This window comes from Dreissena polymorpha, chromosome 5 (assembly GCF_020536995.1).
Source record: "Dreissena polymorpha isolate Duluth1 chromosome 5, UMN_Dpol_1.0, whole genome shotgun sequence".
Lineage (NCBI taxonomy): Eukaryota > Metazoa > Mollusca > Bivalvia > Myida > Dreissenidae > Dreissena > Dreissena polymorpha.
The window spans coordinates 10,876,915-10,898,201 of record NC_068359.1 but is presented as its reverse complement, the minus strand read 5'-3'; the positions used below and the strand labels follow the sequence as shown (position 1 = coordinate 10,898,201).

At 38.4% G+C, this 21,287-nt stretch overlaps 1 protein-coding gene across 50 annotated transcripts; it reads right to left on the bottom strand.

The window, feature by feature from the left end:
* Positions 1-223: 223 nt before the first annotated feature.
* On the bottom strand, positions 224-19,727 carry LOC127881088 (neurogenic locus notch homolog protein 1-like). 50 transcript variants are annotated; one of them, XM_052428716.1, is made up of 24 exons: positions 19,610-19,727; positions 19,275-19,412; positions 18,730-18,858; positions 17,849-17,971; positions 17,191-17,319; positions 16,640-16,768; positions 15,653-15,781; positions 14,528-14,650; positions 13,869-13,997; positions 13,318-13,446; positions 12,330-12,458; positions 11,205-11,327; positions 10,546-10,674; positions 9,995-10,123; positions 9,007-9,135; positions 7,885-8,007; positions 7,228-7,356; positions 6,677-6,805; positions 4,562-4,684; positions 3,903-4,031; positions 3,498-3,626; positions 2,005-2,127; positions 1,408-1,536; positions 224-379 (listed from the first exon to the last, which is right to left on the bottom strand). In XM_052428716.1, the coding sequence occupies exons 1-24, from the start codon at positions 19,641-19,643 to the stop codon at positions 360-362; spliced, it is 2,865 nt and encodes a 954-aa protein (XP_052284676.1). In that variant the 5' UTR covers positions 19,644-19,727; the 3' UTR covers positions 224-359. The 50 variants fall into 50 exon arrangements, with proteins under 50 accessions (XP_052284676.1, XP_052284688.1, XP_052284681.1 ...); XM_052428728.1 differs by lacking the exon at positions 3,498-3,626; XM_052428721.1 differs by lacking the exon at positions 4,562-4,684.
* Positions 19,728-21,287: the final 1,560 nt, after the last annotated feature.

The following is a 21,287-nucleotide window of genomic DNA, read 5'->3' as shown; positions in this document are numbered from 1 at the left end:
GGATAAAAAATCTAACGCCAATGAGTCCTCTGGCAAAATCAAGCTTGATAGTAAACATGTCAAACAAAATTAAAACAAATACTTTAATGGCTGGTAATGATTGCTTACTTTAGTTTCTAAACACCCACTACCTCTGTAAATGCAGAAAGTGCATTTGTTTGTCTTACCAAGCATAAACAATACGTTAATGTTTCATTTGCGTCAAGGTCATTCGAACATTAAACAGTTTTTATATTTATTTTCTTATAAAACAAAGAATATGCGGCAGTTAAGGTGTCAGTTAAAGTTGGAAGGATCGTGGATCTCGCCGTGCGGGAAGCCATGATGACACTTGATACCGGCACAGTCGCATTGTTCGTTTATGGCTGACCAGCGCGCTCTGTGGACAAATGAATATATTAGTCCATGACAATGAGTAAAAATATATTCCAAGTCGATTGATCACGGTTTTATTCATATTAACTGTTTTTGTGTGAAGGCCCGACGTTTGTATTTATTGTCCTTCTTCCATGACAATAGGCACTTGCCGTCGGTGCGCTCTGTGGATAATTTTTGCTTATGACATACTATATGTTCTTATAGGTATGCCAATGCGATTACCGCACTTGAAGTCATATTTGTTTTGTTTAGTAATCTTGGTCTGATCAATTTGCTTATGTGATAGATAACTAGCCCAATGTTGGCGATTGCCATAACTTAGCTGATTTATCATTGGGGAATGATTTAATGATGTGTCCCACCTCGTCAAAGTCTTATCGGGTCATGATCATCCTAACACTTAACGAGGAATTGCATTAGCAAATTGTATCTATTGTATCTATAAATATTTGTGGATATTAAACATACACGTTTTATGAATTTAGCAGAAAGCAATTCGAAAATGGACGAATTACAGGCTAATTTTAATACAGTATACTCTTCGAATTTGATTTAGTCCTCCGCCTTCAAAGAATGGTATGAACTATGTCTTGACATGGATGCCTCCAAGTTATGTTTTTGTATTAAAAGTGAACTTACATCGGTTAAAATTGACAAAGCTGGTTAATTTTTATGTTTGTATAGTTTTAGTCCTGCATCGTCAATTCTTTGAATAACGTGCGACAAAAAAGTGTGACGGATGCAAGGACGGACGGACAGACAATAACAAATCGATCCAAACACATCGAACCTTATAAAAGATGGTCAAAAAACGGTGTGCAAGTTTATTGTTTTATGTCGCTTGTCATTTGTCGCTTATTGATAGGGCTTCTAAATGTAAAATGAAAACAACACATCATTTGTAGAAGTTCCCTTAGACTATGATGGCTAATATGAATTGTCCGGCGAAAACGTAAATTAGATAGTTTGTGAAAACAATAGATATCGATAAATGACTGAGAAAATTCAACAGAAAATATGTTCACTCACTGAAATTCGCGTGGCAATTACAGTGACCATGTGCAGCACTGGGGTCATGGATCTCGCAATGTGGAGCACCATGATGACAAGTGTTTCCCGCACAGTCGTCGTCAGTCTTGCATGGCTCGCCGGCACGCTCTATTGGCGATTTAGTTTTTAAATGTTGCCTTTGATATCATGTACATATTTATAAGACAAATCTGTTTTGCTTATCATAATTATGTTTATTGTAATAACGTTGCCCGTTTGTTTGTTCATTGTTGCGTCAGTTTAATGAAATTTAGTAAATTATTTTTTACATAAATATTGGTTTCTTACACATGCGTCTGAGTTGTAAAAATGAAACGTTTACTAAGTGTACATTAATTAATATATTCTTACCATTTTCGTGCCCGCTCCCATCTCCCCCTTTCCCGATTATCTTGTTGTTTTATGTGGCACAAAAACTGAGTTTGGCCACTTGTTTTTAATATATGTCTAGCGGATATTAACAATATTTTTCTCTACTGGAAATGTGTCAGGAGTAGATTATTCTAATATTAGTAGATTAAAAACATGCTTCACTGCACGATATTTGATGAAGAGATAGATCCAAGCGCTTCTTACTAGCTGGCTGATGACAGTTGCAGTGTCCATCTTTCCCGTCGTGTAACTGGCAGTGCGGTGCTCCGTGGTGACACGTGTGGTTCGCACAGTCAACATCTGCGGTGCACGTCTCCTGAGCGCGAACTGACAATATAATAACCACATTTACATTCACTCGTGAATTACAAAAATATCAAAATATCTAGATGTTTCAGAGGATTTCATGTTCATGCAAAGAAAAGTTGTACCACTCAATTTAGTATTTCACTCCTTGAATTACTCTAAAAATAAAATCTTATCGTGTTCGGCATATTTTCTCGCAGCTGTTTAAGCAATGTTTGCGCACATATGTTTTGCCCGCATGAAAGAGAATTGCACACATCGTTTTTTATCCTGTCACATGCCTTTAAATCAGCCTGTTAACCAGGTAACCTAATAACCCAAAAGATATAAGGCTAGTTGTTTACCTGACCTCGAATATCCGTCAGTCGCTCTGTTTTACTGTGAAATGACGTCATTTGTTTTACGAAATGACGTAATTATTCCTGCTTAACTCTCCAGTTAAACTCTTTAAAAGTGTTAATAAACGGTGCAAAAAAGCATAAAATAAAAAGAAATAAATGTTACAAGATAAATAGAATAATAGGTTGGTGACGTGGATGGAGAATGGTTATCTGGCTCGTCGGAGGATCTTATTCATCCGACTTACCAGATAACCATTCTCCATCAACGTCACCAACCTATTATTCTCTATATAAATTCGCATGAAGCTTGTGTCAACGCCTCTTCAAATAATGGGCGGATCACGCTTTATATTCTAATGTTCAATTGCCAATATATGTAGAGGATTGTTAAGAAACGAATTGTTGACATAACGATTTTAAGCAGAATTATGGCGCTTTGGCTTACTTTTGTTTTTGATACGCCAGTAAATACAGGGTCGATCTCATTCATGGTGGAATGACCTAAATGTGACGATGATCGTAAGGAATATACTTTTGGCCTAGACGCGTATTGCCATAATTGTGAACCTTTGTCAGTTTTTCCCCTTAAGCAAATATAGTCTCTAACAATATTGCGCGTGTATGACTCCTCTTTCACTGCTGGTTGAAAGTTGCTCAAGCTCTTTGAGTTGAATAACCATATTTTGAGCTGATCTTTAACAATCGGATAGTGATTGCAATCATTATTTGCCTGAATAATGGCCCTATGTTATTTTTGTTTGTTTCTGTACAATGTATTCAGTGCATTTGTATGTGTCCGGACATCAGTGTTTCTTATAAATTTCTAGTTAATATCACGTGTGTATTTATCGCTTAGGATTCCATGGGATTGTGATTAGAGCAGGGCTCCGGTTCATGAGAGTACTAGATCTATACCCAAGATTTAGAGTGGGGTCAAATACATGTAGAAGGGATCTAAAGAAGATCTGAGTCTGAATCGTGTGCTGTGATTGGTTTCATAATGATTATAGTGTAACTCGCGTAAGTTCTCGCGTAAGTTACGTAACTCACTGAAAGCGGCGTGGCAGTTGCAATGTCCATGGGCACCATTGGGGTCGTGAATCTCGCAGTGCGGGGAACCATGGTGACACGTGTGGTTGGCACAGTCAACGTCTACACTGCACGTCTCCTGAGCGCGAACTGATTTCACAAAAACAAAAGTATTGTCGTTTGAAATATTTAACTATTATTAAACCGTGAATGGAACCCAAAATACTTTTTCTCCTAGTCAAATTACACATAAAGTGACTATTCGGTGTTGTGACAAAGAACACAGTTCACCATTTGAACATATTAATCAATTCTAATACTGAATGTCATAGTCCGTATTTGATCAACTTAAACTTTAGCCTGAAGAAACTTTCCTCATGTAGTTTGCGTTCAGGAATATCAACGTGTCGAATCTTCTGCACTCACCAACAGCGGCATGGCAGTTGCAGTGTCCGTGTTCAGCACTGGGGTCATGGATCTCGCAGTGTGGAGCACCATGATGACAAGTGTTTCCCGCACAGTCGTCGTCAGTCTTGCATGGCTGGCCGGCACGCTCTGTTGGCGATTATGTTTTTAAATGTTGTGTATGATATCATGTACAGAGAACATTTTTACTCTATCGGTTTGTTTGTTCGTCGGTGCATCAGTTTATCCGCAAAAATGTATGTAGCGCAATGGTAAAAAACGTTTTTTAGGGCATTCGTCGTTAGTCGAGCAGGATATGTGTCGACGTTTGGTATTTAAGATTTGAATCATGAGTATCATAAGTTTAATTCCACTCTTTTTAAATGAGTATTGGTTTGTTATAAGTGCATTCTTGTCGTGATTATATTATATATAACGATTATTGCATACAATAATGTTAATTTTAAACCTATTTGTTTGCTACTGGATTGTGTTGATGTTTTATTGGGAATAATAATCATGATTGTCCGCTTGCTTTCAATAAAAAAAAAACAAGTAGATGTTAACAAGAATTGTTATTTGATAATATTTCGGGATCAGATCATTCCTTTGTTTCTGGGAGTGGAAACATGCTAAAGTGCTCGATATTTGATGCAGAGAGATATTAATACGCTTCTAACTAGCTGCCTGATGACAGTTGCAGTGTCCATTTTTCCCGTCGTGTATCTCGCAATGCGGAGCCCCGTGGTGACATGTGTGATTCGCACAGTCAACATTTGTGGTGCACGTCTCAGCAGCGCGAACTGGCAACACAGGTACCATATTTACTTTCACACGTTAAAAACAAAAGTCTCTATATGTTATAGAGGATCCCACGGGTGTAGCTAGAATGTCATGTTTGAAGGACTTGTTCAGCCCATTTATGCCCAGCGTCTAGAAAAAAGGTCTGGCAAACAGCGTAAACCCTGATGAGACGACGCATCATGCGGCGTCTCATCTGGGTCTAGGCTGTTTAGTTAAAGGAATTTCTGTAAGAAATATTCTAATACAGAAATAAATATACTAGACATCCCTTTTTTTAGAAATAAAATGATCCAATTTAGAAGGATGGGAGAGTCCACTAGGCATAAATGGGTTAAGGAATATCTTACCACTCGATTGAGTTTTTCACTCCATTTAGATGTCCATCTTAAAATCTTATCTTTTTGCCATATGTCCCCTCATCTGTTTAAGATCTAATTGTTATTCCCACCGAATGTGAGGATTTAAGTAAAGCACTTGTTCGTCCGTCAGTAAGTACTCACGTCTTTACGTACGTACTGATATACACACCATGTACGTCATTTCGTACGTTTTTTACGTGCGTATGCACGTCCCAAAGCGTGTTTTTGATTCCTCTATCACATCTGGGTGGATATTTGATACAGTTAAATGTCAACAATGTACAGATAACCGTTAAGAATCGAATACTGACAATTTTACCTGAATGTGGTCATTTGACAATTTTTTTCTGAATATCTATAGTGGATTGTCTGTGTCAAAAACACGTACTGTCCGAGATTCAGTTTTTGTAAAACATTTCTGGTGAAATCACTTGTATATGTTTCGCCTAAATTAAGGGGTCCCTTGCATGATTACCATAGCATGGTGTCCGTTCACGAGAGTATTGTGCCATACGGAGCGGGGTCAAATTAAAGGGATTATTTAGACTATGTAATTTAATGGTGCCTAAATCGTATGCATCGATTGGAAACTTAAGGTCTTTAGGTGTAACTCATGTCAACTATCTTAGTTACGTCACTCACTGAGAGCAGCGTGGCAGTTTGCAATGTCCATGAGCGCCATTGGGGTCGTGAATCTCGCAGTGCGGGGAACCATGGTGACACGTGTGGTTGGCACAGTCAGCGTCTACGCTGCATGTCTCCTGAGCGCGAACTGATTTCACAAAAACAAAAGTATTGAAAAATATTGAAAAGTATTTAAATATTATTAAACCGTGAATCGAACCCAAAATACTATTTCTCCTTGTCAAATTACACATAAAATGACTATTCGGTGTTGTGACAAAGAACACAGTTCACCATTTAAACATATTAATCAATTCTTATACTGATTGTCATAGTCCGTATTTGATCAACTTAAACTTTAGCCTAAAGAAACTTTCCTCAGGTAGCTTTTGACAAGTGTTTCCCGCACAGTCTTGCATGGCTCACCGGCACGCTCTGTGGGAGATTTCGTTTTTAAATGTTGTCTATTAAATCATGTAACGAGAATATTATTACTCAATCGGTTTGTTTATTCGTCGGTGCATCAGTATATTCAACTCATGTCCGTCATTACCTACGTTTTTTACGTGCGTATGCACGTCCCAAAGCTTGTTTTAATTCCTCTATCACATCTGGGTGGATATTTGATACAGTTGAGTGTCAACAATGTACAGATAACCGTTAATAATCGAATACTGACTATTATGGCTTAATTATGGTCCTTTGTCATTATTTCTGAATATCTATAGTGGATTGTCTGTGTCAAAACATGTACTGTCGGGGAGTCAGTCTTTGTAACACATTTCTGGGGAAATCAATTGTATATGTTTCGCCTAAATTAAGGGGTCACTTGCATGATTACCATAGCATGGTGTCCGTTCACGAGAGTATTGTGCCATACGGAGCGGGGTCAAATTAAAGGGATTATTTAGACTATGAAATTTAATGGTGCCTAAATCGTATGCATCGATTGGCAACTTAAGGTGTTTAGGTGTATCTCATGTCAACTATCTTAGTTACGTCACTCACTGAGAGCAGCGTGGCAGTTGCAATGTCCATGAGCGCCATTGGGGTCGTGAATCTCACAGTGCGGGGAACCATGGTGACACGTGTGGTTGGAACAGTCAGCGTCTACGCTGCACGTCTCCTGAGCGCGAACTGATTCCACAAAAACATAAGTATTGTCGTTTTAAATATTATTAAACCGTGAATCGAACCCAAAATACAATTTCTCCTAGTCAAATTACACATAAAGTGACTATTCGGTGTTGTGACAAAGAACACAGTTTACCACTTTAACATTTTAATCATATTTTATACTGATTGCCATAGTCCGTATTTTATCAACTTTAACTTAAGCCTAAAGAAACTTTCGTCAGGTAGCTTTTGACATTTCTTCAGACGTCTCCGGAGCGCGAACAGTCAACAAAAAACCATTGACTAATTTGTATTTGCATTTACAATTAAAATGACAGTTTTCATGCTATGAGATGTTAAACCTTAAATTCTCAAACGCTACACTAGTTCTGCTAGGTTATTTGCGTTCAGGAATATCAACGTGTCGAATCTTCTGCACTCACCAACAGCGGCATGGCAGTTGCAGTGTCCGTGTTCAGCACTGGGGTCATGGATCTCGCAGTGTGGAGCACCATGATGACAAGTGTTTCCCGCACAGTCGTCGTCAGTCTTGCATGGCTGGCCGGCACGCTCTGTTGGCGATTATGTTTTGAATGTTGTGTATGATATCATGTACAGAGAACATTATTACTCTATCGGTTTGTTTGTTCGTCGGTGCATCAGTTTATCCGCAAAAATGTATGTAGCGCAATGGTAAAAAACGTTTTTTAGGGCATTCGTCGTTAGTCGAGCAGGATATGTGTCGACGTTTGGTATTTAAGATTTGTATCATAAGTATCATAAGTTTAATTCCACTCTTTTTAAATGAGTATTGGTTTGTTATAAGTGCATTCTTGTCGTGATTATATTATATATAACGATTATTGCATACAATAATGTTAATTTTAAACCTATTTGTTTGCTACTGGATTGTGTTGATGTTTTATGGGGAATAATAATCATGATTGTCCGCTTGCTTTCAATAAAAAAAAACAAGTGGATGTTAACAAGAATTGTCATTTGATAATATTTCGGGATCAGATCATTCCTTTGTTTCTGGGAGTGGAAACATGCTAAAGTGCTCGATATTTGATGCAGAGAGATATTAATACGCTTCTAACTAGCTGCCTGATGACAGTTGCAGTGTCCATTTTTCCCGTCGTGTATCTCGCAATGCGGAGCCCCGTGGTGACATGTGTGATTCGCACAGTCAACATTTGTGGTGCACGTCTCAGCAGCGCGAACTGGCAACACAGGTACCATATTTACTTTCACACGTTAAAAACAAAAGTCTCTATATGTTATAGAGGATCCCACGGGTGTAGCTAGAATGTCATGTTTGAAGGACTTGTTCAACCCATTTATGCCCAGCGTCTAGAAAAAAAGGTCTGGCAAACAGCGTAGACCCTGATGAGACGACGCATCATGCGGCGTCTCATCTGGGTCTAGGCTGTTTAGTTAAAGGAATTTCTGTAAGAAATATTCTAAATACAGAAATAAATATACTAGACATCCCTTATTTTAGAAATAAAATGATCCAATTTAGAAGGATGGGAGAGTCCACTAGGCATAAATGGGTTAAGGAATATCTTACCACTCGATTGAGTTTTTCACTCCATTTAGATGTCCATCTTAAAATCTTATCTTTTTGCCATATGTCCCCTCATCTGTTTAAGATCGAATTGTTATTCCCACCGAATGTGAGGATTTAAGTAAAGCACTTGTTCGTCCGTCAGTAAGTACTCACGTCTTTACGTACGTACTGATATACACACCATGTACGTCATTTCTTACGTTTTTTACGTGCGTATACACGTCCCAAAGCGTGTTTTTGATTCCTCTATCACATCTGGGTGGATATTTGATACAGTTAAATGTCAACAATGTACAGATAACCGTTAAGAATCGAATACTGACAATTTTACCTGAATGTGGTCATTTGACAATTTTTTTCTGAATATCTATAGTGGATTGTCTGTGTCAAAACACGTACTGTCCGAGATTCAGTTTTTGTAAAACATTTCTGGTGAAATCACTTGTATATGTTTCAAATTAAGGGGTCCCTTGCATGATTGCCATAGCATGGTGTCCGTTCACGAGAGTATTGTGCCATACGGAGCGGGGTCAAATTAAAGGGATTATTTAGACTATGTAATTTAATGGTGCCTAAATCGTATGCATCGATTGGAAACTTAAGGTCTTTAGGTGTAACTCATGTCAACTATCTTAGTTACGTCACTCACTGAGAGCAGCGTGGCAGTTGCAATGTCCATGAGCGCCATTGGGGTCGTGAATCTCGCAGTGCGGGGAACCATGGTGACACGTGTGGTTGGCACAGTCAGCGTCTACGCTGCATGTCTCCTGAGCGCGAACTGATTTCACAAAAACAAAAGTATTGAAAATATTGAAAAGTATTTAAATATTATTAAACCGTGAATCGAACCCAAAATACTATTTCTCCTAGTCAAATTACACATAAAATGACTATTCGGTGTTGTGACAAAGAACACAGTTCACCATTTAAACATATTAATCAATTCTTATACTGATTGTCATAGTCCGTATTTGATCAACTTAAACTTTAGCCTAAAGAAACTTTCCTCAGGTAGCTTTTGACAAGTGTTTCCCGCACAGTCTTGCATGGCTCACCGGCACGCTCTGTGGGAGATTTCGTTTTTAAATGTTGTCTATGATATCATGTAACGAGAATATTATTACTCAATCGGTTTGTTTATTCGTCGGTGCATCAGTATATTCAACTCATGTCCGTCATTACCTACGTTTTTTACGTGCGTATGCACGTCCCAAAGCTTGTTTTAATTCCTCTATCACATCTGGGTGGATATTTGATACAGTTGAGTGTCAACAATGTACAGATAACCGTTAATAATCGAATACTGACTATTATGGCTTAATTATGGTCCTTTGTCATTATTTCTGAATATCTATAGTGGATTGTCTGTGTCAAAACATGTACTGTCGGGGAGTCAGTCTTTGTAACACATTTCTGGGGAAATCAATTGTATATGTTTCGCCTAAATTAAGGGGTCACTTGCATGATTACCATAGCATGGTGTCCGTTCACGAGAGTATTGTGCCATACGGAGCGGGGTCAAATTAAAGGGATTATTTAGACTATGAAATTTAATGGTGCCTAAATCGTATGCATCGATTGGCAACTTAAGGCGTTTAGGTGTATATCATGTCAACTATCTTAGTTACGTCACTCACTGAGAGCAGCGTGGCAGTTGCAATGTCCATGAGCGCCATTGGGGTCGTGAATCTCACAGTGCGGGGAACCATGGTGACACGTGTGGTTGGCACAGTCAGCGTCTACGCTGCACGTCTCCTGAGCGCGAACTGATTCCACAAAAACATAAGTATTGTCGTTTTAAATATTATTAAACCGTGAATCGAACCCAAAATACAATTTCTCCTAGTCAAATTACACATAAAGTGACTATTCGGTGTTGTGACAAAGAACACAGTTTACCACTTTAACATATTAATAATATTTTATACTGATTGCCATAGTCCGTATTTTATCAACTTTAACTTAAGCCTAAAGAAACTTTCGTCAGGTAGCTTTTGACATTTCTTCAGACGTCTCCGGAGCGCGAACAGTCAACAAAAAACCATTGACTAATTTGTATTCGCATTTACAATTATAATGATAGTTTTCATGCTATGAGATGTTAAACCTTAAATTCTCAAACGCTACACTAGTTCTGCTAGGTTATTTGCGTTCAGGAATATCAACGTGTCGAATCTTCTGCACTCACCAACAGCGGCATGGCAGTTGCAGTGTCCGTGTTCAGCACTGGGGTCATGGACCTCGCAGTGTGGAGCACCATGATGACAAGTGTTTCCCGCACAGTCGTCGTCAGTCTTGCATGGCTGGCCGGCACGCTCTGTTGACGATTTTGTTTTTAAATGTTGTGTATGATATCATGTACAGAGAACATTATTACTCTATCGGTTTGTTTGTTCGTCGGTGCATCAGTTTATCCGCAAAAATGTATGTAGCGCAATGGTAAAAAAACGTTTTTTAGGGCATTCGTCGTTAGTCGAGCAGGATATGTGTCGACGTTTGGTATTTAAGATTTGTATCATAAGTATCATAAGTTTAATTCCACTCTTTTTAAATGAGTATTGGTTTGTTATAAGTGCATTCTTGTCGTGATTATATTATATATAACGATTATTGCATACAATAATGTTAATTTTAAACCTATTTGTTTGCTACTGGATTGTGTTGATGTTTTATGGGGAATAATAATCATGATTGTCCGCTTGCTTTCAATAAAAAAAAACAAGTGGATGTTAACAAGAATTGTCATTTGATAATATTTCGGGATCAGATCATTCCTTTGTTTCTGGGAGTGGAAACATGCTAAAGTGCTCGATATTTGATGCAGAGAGATATTAATACGCTTCTAACTAGCTGCCTGATGACAGTTGCAGTGTCCATTTTTCCCGTCGTGTATCTCGCAATGCGGAGCCCCGTGGTGACATGTGTGATTCGCACAGTCAACATTTGTGGTGCACGTCTCAGCAGCGCGAACTGGCAACACAGGTACCATATTTACTTTCACACGTTAAAAACAAAAGTCTCTATATGTTATAGAGGATCCCACGGGTGTAGCTAGAATGTCATGTTTGAAGGACTTGTTCAACCCATTTATGCCCAGCGTCTAGAAAAAAGGTCTGGCAAACAGCGTAGACCCTGATGAGACGACGCATCATGCGGCGTCTCATCTGGGTCTAGGCTGTTTAGTTAAAGGAATTTCTGTAAGAAATATTCTAAATACAGAAATAAATATACTAGACATCCCTTATTTTAGAAATAAAATGATCCAATTTAGAAGGATGGGAGAGTCCACTAGGCATAAATGGGTTAAGGAATATCTTACCACTCGAGTGAGTTTTTCACTCCATTTAGATGTCCATCTTAAAATCTTATCTTTTTGCCATATGTCCCCTCATCTGTTTAAGATCGAATTGTTATTCCCACCGAATGTGAGGATTTAAGTAAAGCACTTGTTCGTCCGTCAGTAAGTACTCACGTCTTTACGTACGTACTGATATACACACCATGTACGTCATTTCTTACGTTTTTTACGTGCGTATGCACGTCCCAAAGCGTGTTTTTGATTCCTCTATCACATCTGGGTGGATATTTGATACAGTTAAATGTCAACAATGTACAGATAACCGTTAAGAATCGAATACTGACAAGTTTACCTGAATGTGGTCATTTGACAATTTTTTTCTGAATATCTATAGTGGATTGTCTGTGTCAAAACACGTACTGTCCGAGATTCAGTTTTTGTAAAACATTTCTGGTGAAATCACTTGTATATGTTTCGCCTAAATTAAGGGGTCCCTTGCATGATTACCATAGCATGGTGTCCGTTCACGAGAGTATTGTGCCATACGGAGCGGGGTCAAATTAAAAGGATTATTTAGACTATGTAATTTAATGGTGCCTAAATCGTATGCATCGATTGGAAACTTAAGGTCTTTAGGTGTAACTCATGTCAACTATCTTAGTTACGTCACTCACTGAGAGCAGCGTGGCAGTTGCAATGTCCATGAGCGCCATTGGGGTCGTGAATCTCGCAGTGCGGGGAACCATGGTGACACGTGTGGTTGGCACAGTCAGCGTCTACGCTGCATGTCTCCTGAGCGCGAACTGATTTCACAAAAACAAAAGTATTGAAAATATTGAAAAGTATTTAAATATCATTAAACCGTGAATCGAACCCAAAATACTATTTCTCCTATTCAAATTACACATAAAATGACTATTCGGTGTTGTGACAAAGAACACAGTTCACCATTTAAACATATTAATCAATTCTTATACTGATTGTCATAGTCCGTATTTGATCAACTTAAACTTTAGCCTAAAGAAACTTTCCTCAGGTAGCTTTTGACAAGTGTTTCCCACACAGTCTTGCATGGCTCACAGGCACGCTCTGTGGGAGATTTCGTTTTTAAATGTTGTCTATGATATCATGTAACGAGAATATTATTACTCAATCGGTTTGTTTATTCGTCGGTGCATCAGTATATTCAACTCATGTCCGTCATTACCTACGTTTTTTACGTGCGTATGCACGTCCCAAAGCTTGTTTTAATTCCTCTATCACATCTGGGTGGATATTTGATACAGTTGAGTGTCAACAATGTACAGATAACCGTTAATAAGCGAATACTGACCATTATGGCTTAATTATGGTCCTTTGTCATTATTTCTGAATATCTATAGTGGATTGTCTGTGTCAAGACATGTACTGTCGGGGGGTCAGTCTTTGTAACACATTTCTGGGGAAATCAATTGTATATGTTTCGCCTAAATTAAGGGGTCACTTGCATGATTACCATAGCATGGTGTCCGTTCACGAGAGTATTGTGCCATACGGAGCGGGGTCAATTTAAAGGGATTATTTAGACTATGAAATTTAATGGTGCCTAAATCGTATGCATCGATTGGCAACTTAAGGCGTTTAGGTGTATCTCATGTCAACTATCTTAGTTACGTCACTCACTGAGAGCAGCGTGGCAGTTGCAATGTCCATGAGCGCCATTGGGGTCGTGAATCTCACAGTGCGGGGAACCATGGTGACACGTGTGGTTGGCACAGTCAGCGTCTACGCTGCACGTCTCCTGAGCGCGAACTGATTCCACAAAAACATAAGTATTGTCGTTTTAAATATTATTAAACCGTGAATCGAACCAAAAATACAATTTCTCCTAGTCAAATTACACATAAAGTGACTATTCGGTGTTGTGACAAAGAACACAGTTTACCACTTTAACATATTAATAATATTTTATACTGATTGCCATAGTCCGTATTTTATCAACTTTAACTTAAGCCTAAAGAAACTTTCGTCAGGTAGCTTTTGACATTTCTTCAGACGTCTCCGGAGCGCGAACAGTCAACAAAAAACCATTGACTAATTTGTATTCGCATTAACAATTAAAATGATAGTTTTCATGCTATGAGATGTTAAACCTTAAATTCTCAAACGCTACACTAGTTCTGCTAGGTTATTTGCGTTCAGGAATATCAACGTGTCGAATCTTCTGCACTCACCAACAGCGGCATGGCAGTTGCAGTGTCCGTGTTCAGCACTGGGGTCATGGACCTCGCAGTGTGGAGCACCATGATGACAAGTGTTTCCCGCACAGTCGTCGTCAGTCTTGCATGGCTGGCCGGCACGCTCTGTTGGCGATTTTGTTTTTAAATGTTGTGTATGATATCATGTACAGAGAACATTATTACTCTATCGGTTTGTTTGTTCGTCGGTGCATCAGTTTATCCGCAAAAATGTATGTAGCGCAATGGTAAAAAACGTTTTTTAGGGCATTCGTCGTTAGTCGAGCAGGATATGTGTCGACGTTTGGTATTTAAGATTTGTATCATAAGTATCATAAGTTTAATTCCACTCTTTTTAAATGAGTATTGGTCTGTTATAAGTGCATTCTTGTCGTGATTATATTATATATAACGATTATTGCATACAATAATGTTAATTTTAAACCTATTTGTTTGCTACTGGATTGTGTTGATGTTTTATGGGGACTAATAATCATGATTGTCCGCTTGCTTTCAATAAAAAAAAAACAAGTGGATGTTAACAAGAATTGTCATTTGATAATATTTCGGGATCAGATCATTCCTTTGTTTCTGGGAGTGGAAACATGCTAAAGTGCTCGATATTTGATGCAGAGAGATATTAATACGCTTCTAACTAGCTGCCTGATGACAGTTGCAGTGTCCATTTTTCCCGTCGTGTATCTCGCAATGCGGAGCCCCGTGGTGACATGTGTGATTCGCACAGTCAACATTTGTGGTGCACGTCTCAGCAGCGCGAACTGGCAACACAGGTACCATATTTACTTTCACACGTTAAAAACAAAAGTCTCTATATGTTATAGAGGATCCCACGGGTGTAGCTAGAATGTCATGTTTGAAGGACTTGTTCAATCCATTTATGCCCAGCGTCTAGAAAAAAGGTCTGGCAAACAGCGTAGACCCTGATGAGACGACGCATCATGCGGCGTCTCATCTGGGTCTAGGCTGTTTAGTTAAAGGAATTTCTGTAAGAAATATTCTAAATACAGAAATAAATATACTAGACATCCCTTATTTTAGAAATAAAATGATCCAATTTAGAAGGATGGGAGAGTCCACTAGGCATAAATGGGTTAAGGAATATCTTACCACTCGATTGAGTTTTTCACTCCATTTAGATGTCCATCTTAAAATCTTATCTTTTTGCCATATGTCCCCTCATCTGTTTAAGATCGAATTGTTATTCCCACCGAATGTGAGGATTTAAGTGAAGCACTTGTTCGTCCGTCAGTAAGTACTCACGTCTTTACGTACGTACTGATATACACACCATGTTCGTCATTTCTTACGTTTTTTACGTGCGTATGCACGTCCCAAAGCGTGTTTTTGATTCCTCTATCACATCTGGGTGGATATTTGATACAGTTAAATGTCAACAATGTACAGATAACCGTTAAGAATCGAATACTGACAATTTTACCTGAATGTGGTCATTTGACAATTTTTTTCTGAATATCTATAGTGGATTGTCTGTGTCAAAACACGTACTGTCCGAGATTCAGTTTTTGTAAAACATTTCTGGTGAAATCACTTGTATATGTTTCGCCTAAATTAAGGGGTCCCTTGCATGATTACCATAGCATGGTGTCCGTTCACGAGAGTATTGTGCCATACGGAGCGGGGTCAAATTAAAGGGATTATTTAGACTATGTAATTTAATGGTGCCTAAATCGTATGCATCGATTGGAAACTTAAGGTCTTTAGGTGTAACTCATGTCAACTATCTTAGTTACGTCACTCACTGAGAGCAGCGTGGCAGTTGCAATGTCCATGAGCGCCATTGGGGTCGTGAATCTCGCAGTGCGGGGAACCATGGTGACACGTGTGGTTGCCACAGTCAGCGTCTACGCTGCATGTCTCCTGAGCGCGAACTGATTTCACAAAAACAAAAGTATTGAAAATATTGAAAAGTATTTAAATATTATTAAACCGTGAATCGAACCCAAAATACTATTTCTCCTAGTCAAATTACACATAAAATGACTATTCGGTGTTGTGACAAAGAACACAGTTCACCATTTAAACATATTAATCAATTCTTATACTGATTGTCATAGACCGTATTTGATCAACTTAAACTTTAGCCTAAAGAAACTTTCCTCAGGTAGCTTTTGACAAGTGTTTCCCGCACAGTCTTGCATGGCTCACCGGCACGCTCTGTGGGAGATTTCGTTTTTAAATGTTGTCTATGATATCATGTAACGAGAATATTATTACTCAATCGGTTTTTTTTTCGTCGGTGCATCAGTATATTCAACTCATGTCCGTCATTACCTACGTTTTTTACGTGCGTATGCACGTTCCAAAGCTTGTTTTAATTCCTCTATCACATCTGGGTGGATATTTGATACAGTTGAGTGTCAACAATGTACAGATAACCGTTAATAATCGAATACTGACCATTATGGCTTAATTATGGTCCTTTGTCATTATTTCTGAATATCTATAGTGGATTGTCTGTGTCAAAACATGTACTGTCGGGGAGTCAGTCTTTGTAACACATTTCTGGGGAAATCAATTGTATATGTTTCGCCTAAATTAAGGGGTCACTTGCATGATTACCATAGCATGGTGTCCGTTCACGAGAGTATTGTGCCATACGGAGCGGGGTCAAATTAAAGGGATTATTTAGACTATGAAATTTAATGGTGCCTAAATCGTATGCATCGATTGGCAACTTAAGGTGTTTAGGTGTATCTCATGTCAACTATCTTAGTTACGTCACTCACTGAGAGCAGCGTGGCAGTTGCAATGTCCATGAGCGCCATTGGGGTCGTGAATCTCACAGTGCGGGGAACCATGGTGACACGTGTGGTTGGCACAGTCAGCGTCTACGCTGCACGTCTCCTGAGCGCGAACTGATTTCACAAAAACATAAGTATTGTCGTTTTAAATATTATTAAACCGTGAATCGAACCCAAAATACAATTTCTCCTAGTCAAATTACACATAAAGTGACTATTCGGTGTTGTGACAAAGAACACAGTTTACCACTTTAACATATTAATCATATTTTATACTGATTGCCATAGTCCGTATTTTATCAACTTTAACTTAAGCCTAAAGAAACTTTCGTCAGGTAGCTTTTGACATTTCTTTAGACGTCTCCGGAGCGCGAACAGTCAACAAAAAACCATTGACTAATTTGTATTCGCATTAACAATTAAAATGACAGTTTTCATGCTATGAGATGTTAAACCTTAAATTCTCAAACGCTACACTAGTTCTGCTAGGTTATTTGCGTTCAGGAATATCAACGTGTCGAATCTTCTGCACTCACCAACAGCGGCATGGCAGTTGCAGTGTCCGTGTTCAGCACTGGGGTCATGGATCTCGCAGTGTGGAGCACCATGATGACAAGTGTTTCCCGCACAGTCGTCGTCAGTCTTGCATGGCTGGCCGGCACGCTCTGTTGGCGATTTTGTTTTTAAATGTTGTGTATGATATCATGTACAGAGAACATTATTACTCTATACGTTTGTTTGTTCGTCGGTGCATCAGTTTATCCGCAAAAATGTATGTAGCGCAATGGTAAAAAAACGTTTTTTAAGGGCATTCGTCGTTAGTCGAGCAGGATATGTGTCGACGTTTGGTATTTAAGATTTGTATCATAAGTATCATAAGTTTAATTCCACTCTTTTTAAATGAGTATTGGTTTGTTATAAGTGCATTCTTGTCGTGATTATATTATATATAACGATTATTGCATACAATAATGTTAATTTTAAACCTATTTGTTTGCTACTGGATTGTGTTGATGTTTTATGGGGAACAATAATCATGATTGTCCGCTTGCCATCAATAAAAAAACTTGTGGATGTTAACAAGAATTGTCATTTGATAATATTTCGGGATCAGATCATTCCTTTGTTTCTGGGAGTGGCAACATACTAAAGAGCTCGATATTTGATGCAGAGAGATATTAATACGCTTCTTACTAGCTGGCTGATGACAGTTGCAGTGTCCACCTTTCCCGTCGTGTATCTCGCAATGTGGTGCCCCGTGGTGACATGTGTGATTCGCACAGTCAACATTTGTGGTGCACGTCTCCGCAGCGCGAACTTTGAACACAGGTACTATATTTTCTTTCACACGTTAAAAACAAAAGTATCATATGTTATAGAGAATATCACGGGTGTAGCTAGAATTTCATGTGTGAATGCCTAGTTTAAGGAATATCTTACCACTCCGTTTAAATGTCCATCTTAAAATCTTATCTTTTTGCCATATTTCCCCTCATTTGTTTAAGATCGAATTGTTATTCCCACCGTATGTGAGGATTTAAGTAAAGCACTTTTTCGACGTCAGTCAGTACTTACGTCTTAACGTAAGTATCGGTACGCACACCCTGTCCGTCATTACTTACGTTTTTTACGTGCGTATGCACGTCCCAAAGCTTGTTTTTTTAATTCCTCTATCACATCTGGGTGGATATTTGATACAGTTTGTGTCAACAATGTACAGATAACCGTTAAGAATCGAATACTGACTATTTTGGCTTAATTATGGCCCTTTGTCGTTATTTCTGAATATCTAAAGTGGATTGTCTGTGTCAAAACATGTACTGTCGGGGAGTCAGTCTTTGTAACACATTTCTGGGGAAATCAATTGTTTATGTATCGTCTAAATTAAGGGGTCCCTTGCATGATTACCATAGCATGGTGCCCGTTCACGAGAGTGGTGTGCCATACGGATCGGGGTCAAATGAAAGGGATTATTTAGACTATGAAGCTTAATGGTGCCTAAATCGTGTGCATTGACTGGTAACATAAGGTATATATGTGTAACTCATGTCAACTATCTTAGTTACGTCACTCACCGACAGCGGCGTGGCAGTTGCAATGTCCATGGGCGCCATTGGGGTCGTGAATCTCGCAGTGCGGGGAACCATGGTGACACGTGTGGTTGGCACAGTCAGCGTCTACGCTGCATATCTCCTGAGCGCGAACTGATTTCACAAAAACAGAAGACCTGTCCCTTTAAGTAATTCCGTGTACTGAACTAAAAACACTTTCTTCTAGTCCAGCTACATATAAAATGACTGTGTAAAAAGGAACACAGTTTACCACTTGAAAATAGTAGTAAATACTTCTACAGATTCTCTTATTCTGTATGTTAGAAACTAAAACTTAAGTCCAGACAAAAGTTCGTCATGTAGTAATGAATTAGTGTAATTTTAGAGGCATTCGGAGCACTAACAATATACGTAAAATTTAACTAACTTGTATTTGCACATGATTTTAATTAAAACGATCATATTCTTGCGGTGAAGTGTTAAAGGTAAAATTCTTAAACGACGTACTGATTGTGATAAGTTATTTGCGTTCAGGAGGACAATTAACGTGTCGAATCTGTTTAACTCACCGAGGGCGGCGTGGCAGTTGCAGTGTCCTTGAGCAGCAGTCGGGTCGTGAATCTCGCAGTGCGGGGAACCATGGTGACACGTTGTTCCTGCACAGTCCGTATCGGACTTGCACGGCTCGCCCGCCGCGAGTACAAGGGCTGAAATAAAACCAATAATAATCCTAATTTAAACCTTCGTCATTTGGATCCGTCCGATGTTTGCAACAATCAAGTAAGAATAGTATTATAGTACCTCTACTTTAATACTGTTGCTTTTAAGTATATCATATGCAATCTTTTTTAAAAAACATTTTTTATTTGGATCAAACGTCCATTTTGACCAAAACATTTCGAACCTATCAGACACGATGCTACAGCGAACCTCAACATCTTTATCTCAGTATCAACCGTAAAGAAATCTACAATGAATGAAACATGAGCTTCTGCTGCTTTTATATCGAAAATATCATACCAGTGTGCGCCGGTATCTCTCGACTAGGCCACCTATTGCATTGGGCCAAGAATATCGTGATTAGAAATATTTTGAGGACATGTAACAGACCTTAGCGTGTGAATTGATAAGAAGAAATCACGACAGCCAGGTCTCTATGCGCACGAACCCTTACGTTGCTTTGTCCTACATTTTATTTGTCATTCCAAATACCACTAATTTCATTATCCATCAACAGTTTGCTTGTAAATAAGAATTTGCGAACGTTCGCTTTTGGGATCGAATGGTGCTCGCAGAAATAAGTCTCGATTATTTTTGAGACGTGTATTTCAAACAAGAACTGCTTTATTTATGAGCGATTAGGTCTATAGATCAAGTCCTAGTTGTTAATACATGTTTTTCATTAAATATATCTATCAATTATTATGTGTACATTTCCTATTTGAATCTAATAAACAATTTTCTTGCAATCGATGAGTACATAAAAATGCATATTTGTAAAAGAAATATGTGCTAAATAAATTAATCATAATTTTCGATATACATCGACAATGGTTATCGTAGAAGTTTTTTGGAATTTTCTTATTAAATTACATTTGAACTAAATAATTATGGTATGCACACATGATACAAAATATCGAGTCAGTATTTTGATCATCTTATACAGTCTTATACAGTAAATTGTTAACGCACGTATGAAATATTTAAATCAAATTTATATTTATCTATAATATTACAATCAGTGAAAAAAAACATCGCAGAATAAGCGTTGCGTTTAGAGATAATAGTGTTAGTTATTTTCTGAAATAAGTATGCAACTCGAACATTGAAATGAATAAATGAATTGGTTGGACGAATCAATTTAAAAATTACTATAGAGCACACATATAAACCCATTCACAAATATCTCTACAGAAATTAGCATTACTTGTTGACATTTCACAATCGAACAGATTCTTATTGGATTACAATCCATGTCAAAGTGGTCTGCGTTAAGCTTGGGCACATTTTCATCAATTCACGCTGCGCCAAGTTGATCATGAAAAAGACGATTTGTCGTTTGCATGGTCGCTAAAGGGACACTGACAACTTTTGTCACAGATACATTCCAATCGTTTGCACTTAGCAACTGAATGCTTTTATATGTTGAATATTTGACAGCCCATTTTTGTAGTAAAACCTCAATGAGTCGATATCGTAACCTTTGTCATGCATAAAATACTTTATATTGATCCCGTGATCAATCATTCGGTCACGACACAATATGATGGTCTTATGTTGGCTATGTTAGTCATCTGTTTTGTAACTAGATCTAAACGAAATTGCATATCGAGCCAACTGATTTCTCTGTCCTGATTTCAAGGCCATTTTATTTGTTGATTTCATTAACACTGGATTCCTTGAGAGTACGACATCTGATGGCATCGTGTTGTGTAACCTGAGACAGATTGGACACGGATGCCTTGTTATCAGGTCACCGATGCCAAATACCGTAACTTTGACTGGTGAAATGGCGATTGGCATAGAAAGAGATTTAATAGACACTGGGTTAAATCGCGTAGTTCTTTATATACATAGGAACC

Excerpts from the sequence above, each read along its gene's own strand:
- LOC127881088 (XM_052428716.1), bottom strand. The coding sequence starts at position 19,643 with ATGTTGAGGTTCGCTGTAGCATCGTGTCTGATAG. Across the intron at positions 18,859-19,274 it reads CAACTGCCACGCCGCCCTCG|TTCGCGCTCAGGAGATATGC; the intron begins GTGAGTTAAACA and ends TTGTGAAATCAG. Across the intron at positions 15,782-16,639 it reads CAACTGCCACGCTGCTCTCA|TTCGCGCTCAGGAGACATGC; the intron begins GTGAGTGACGTA and ends TTGTGAAATCAG.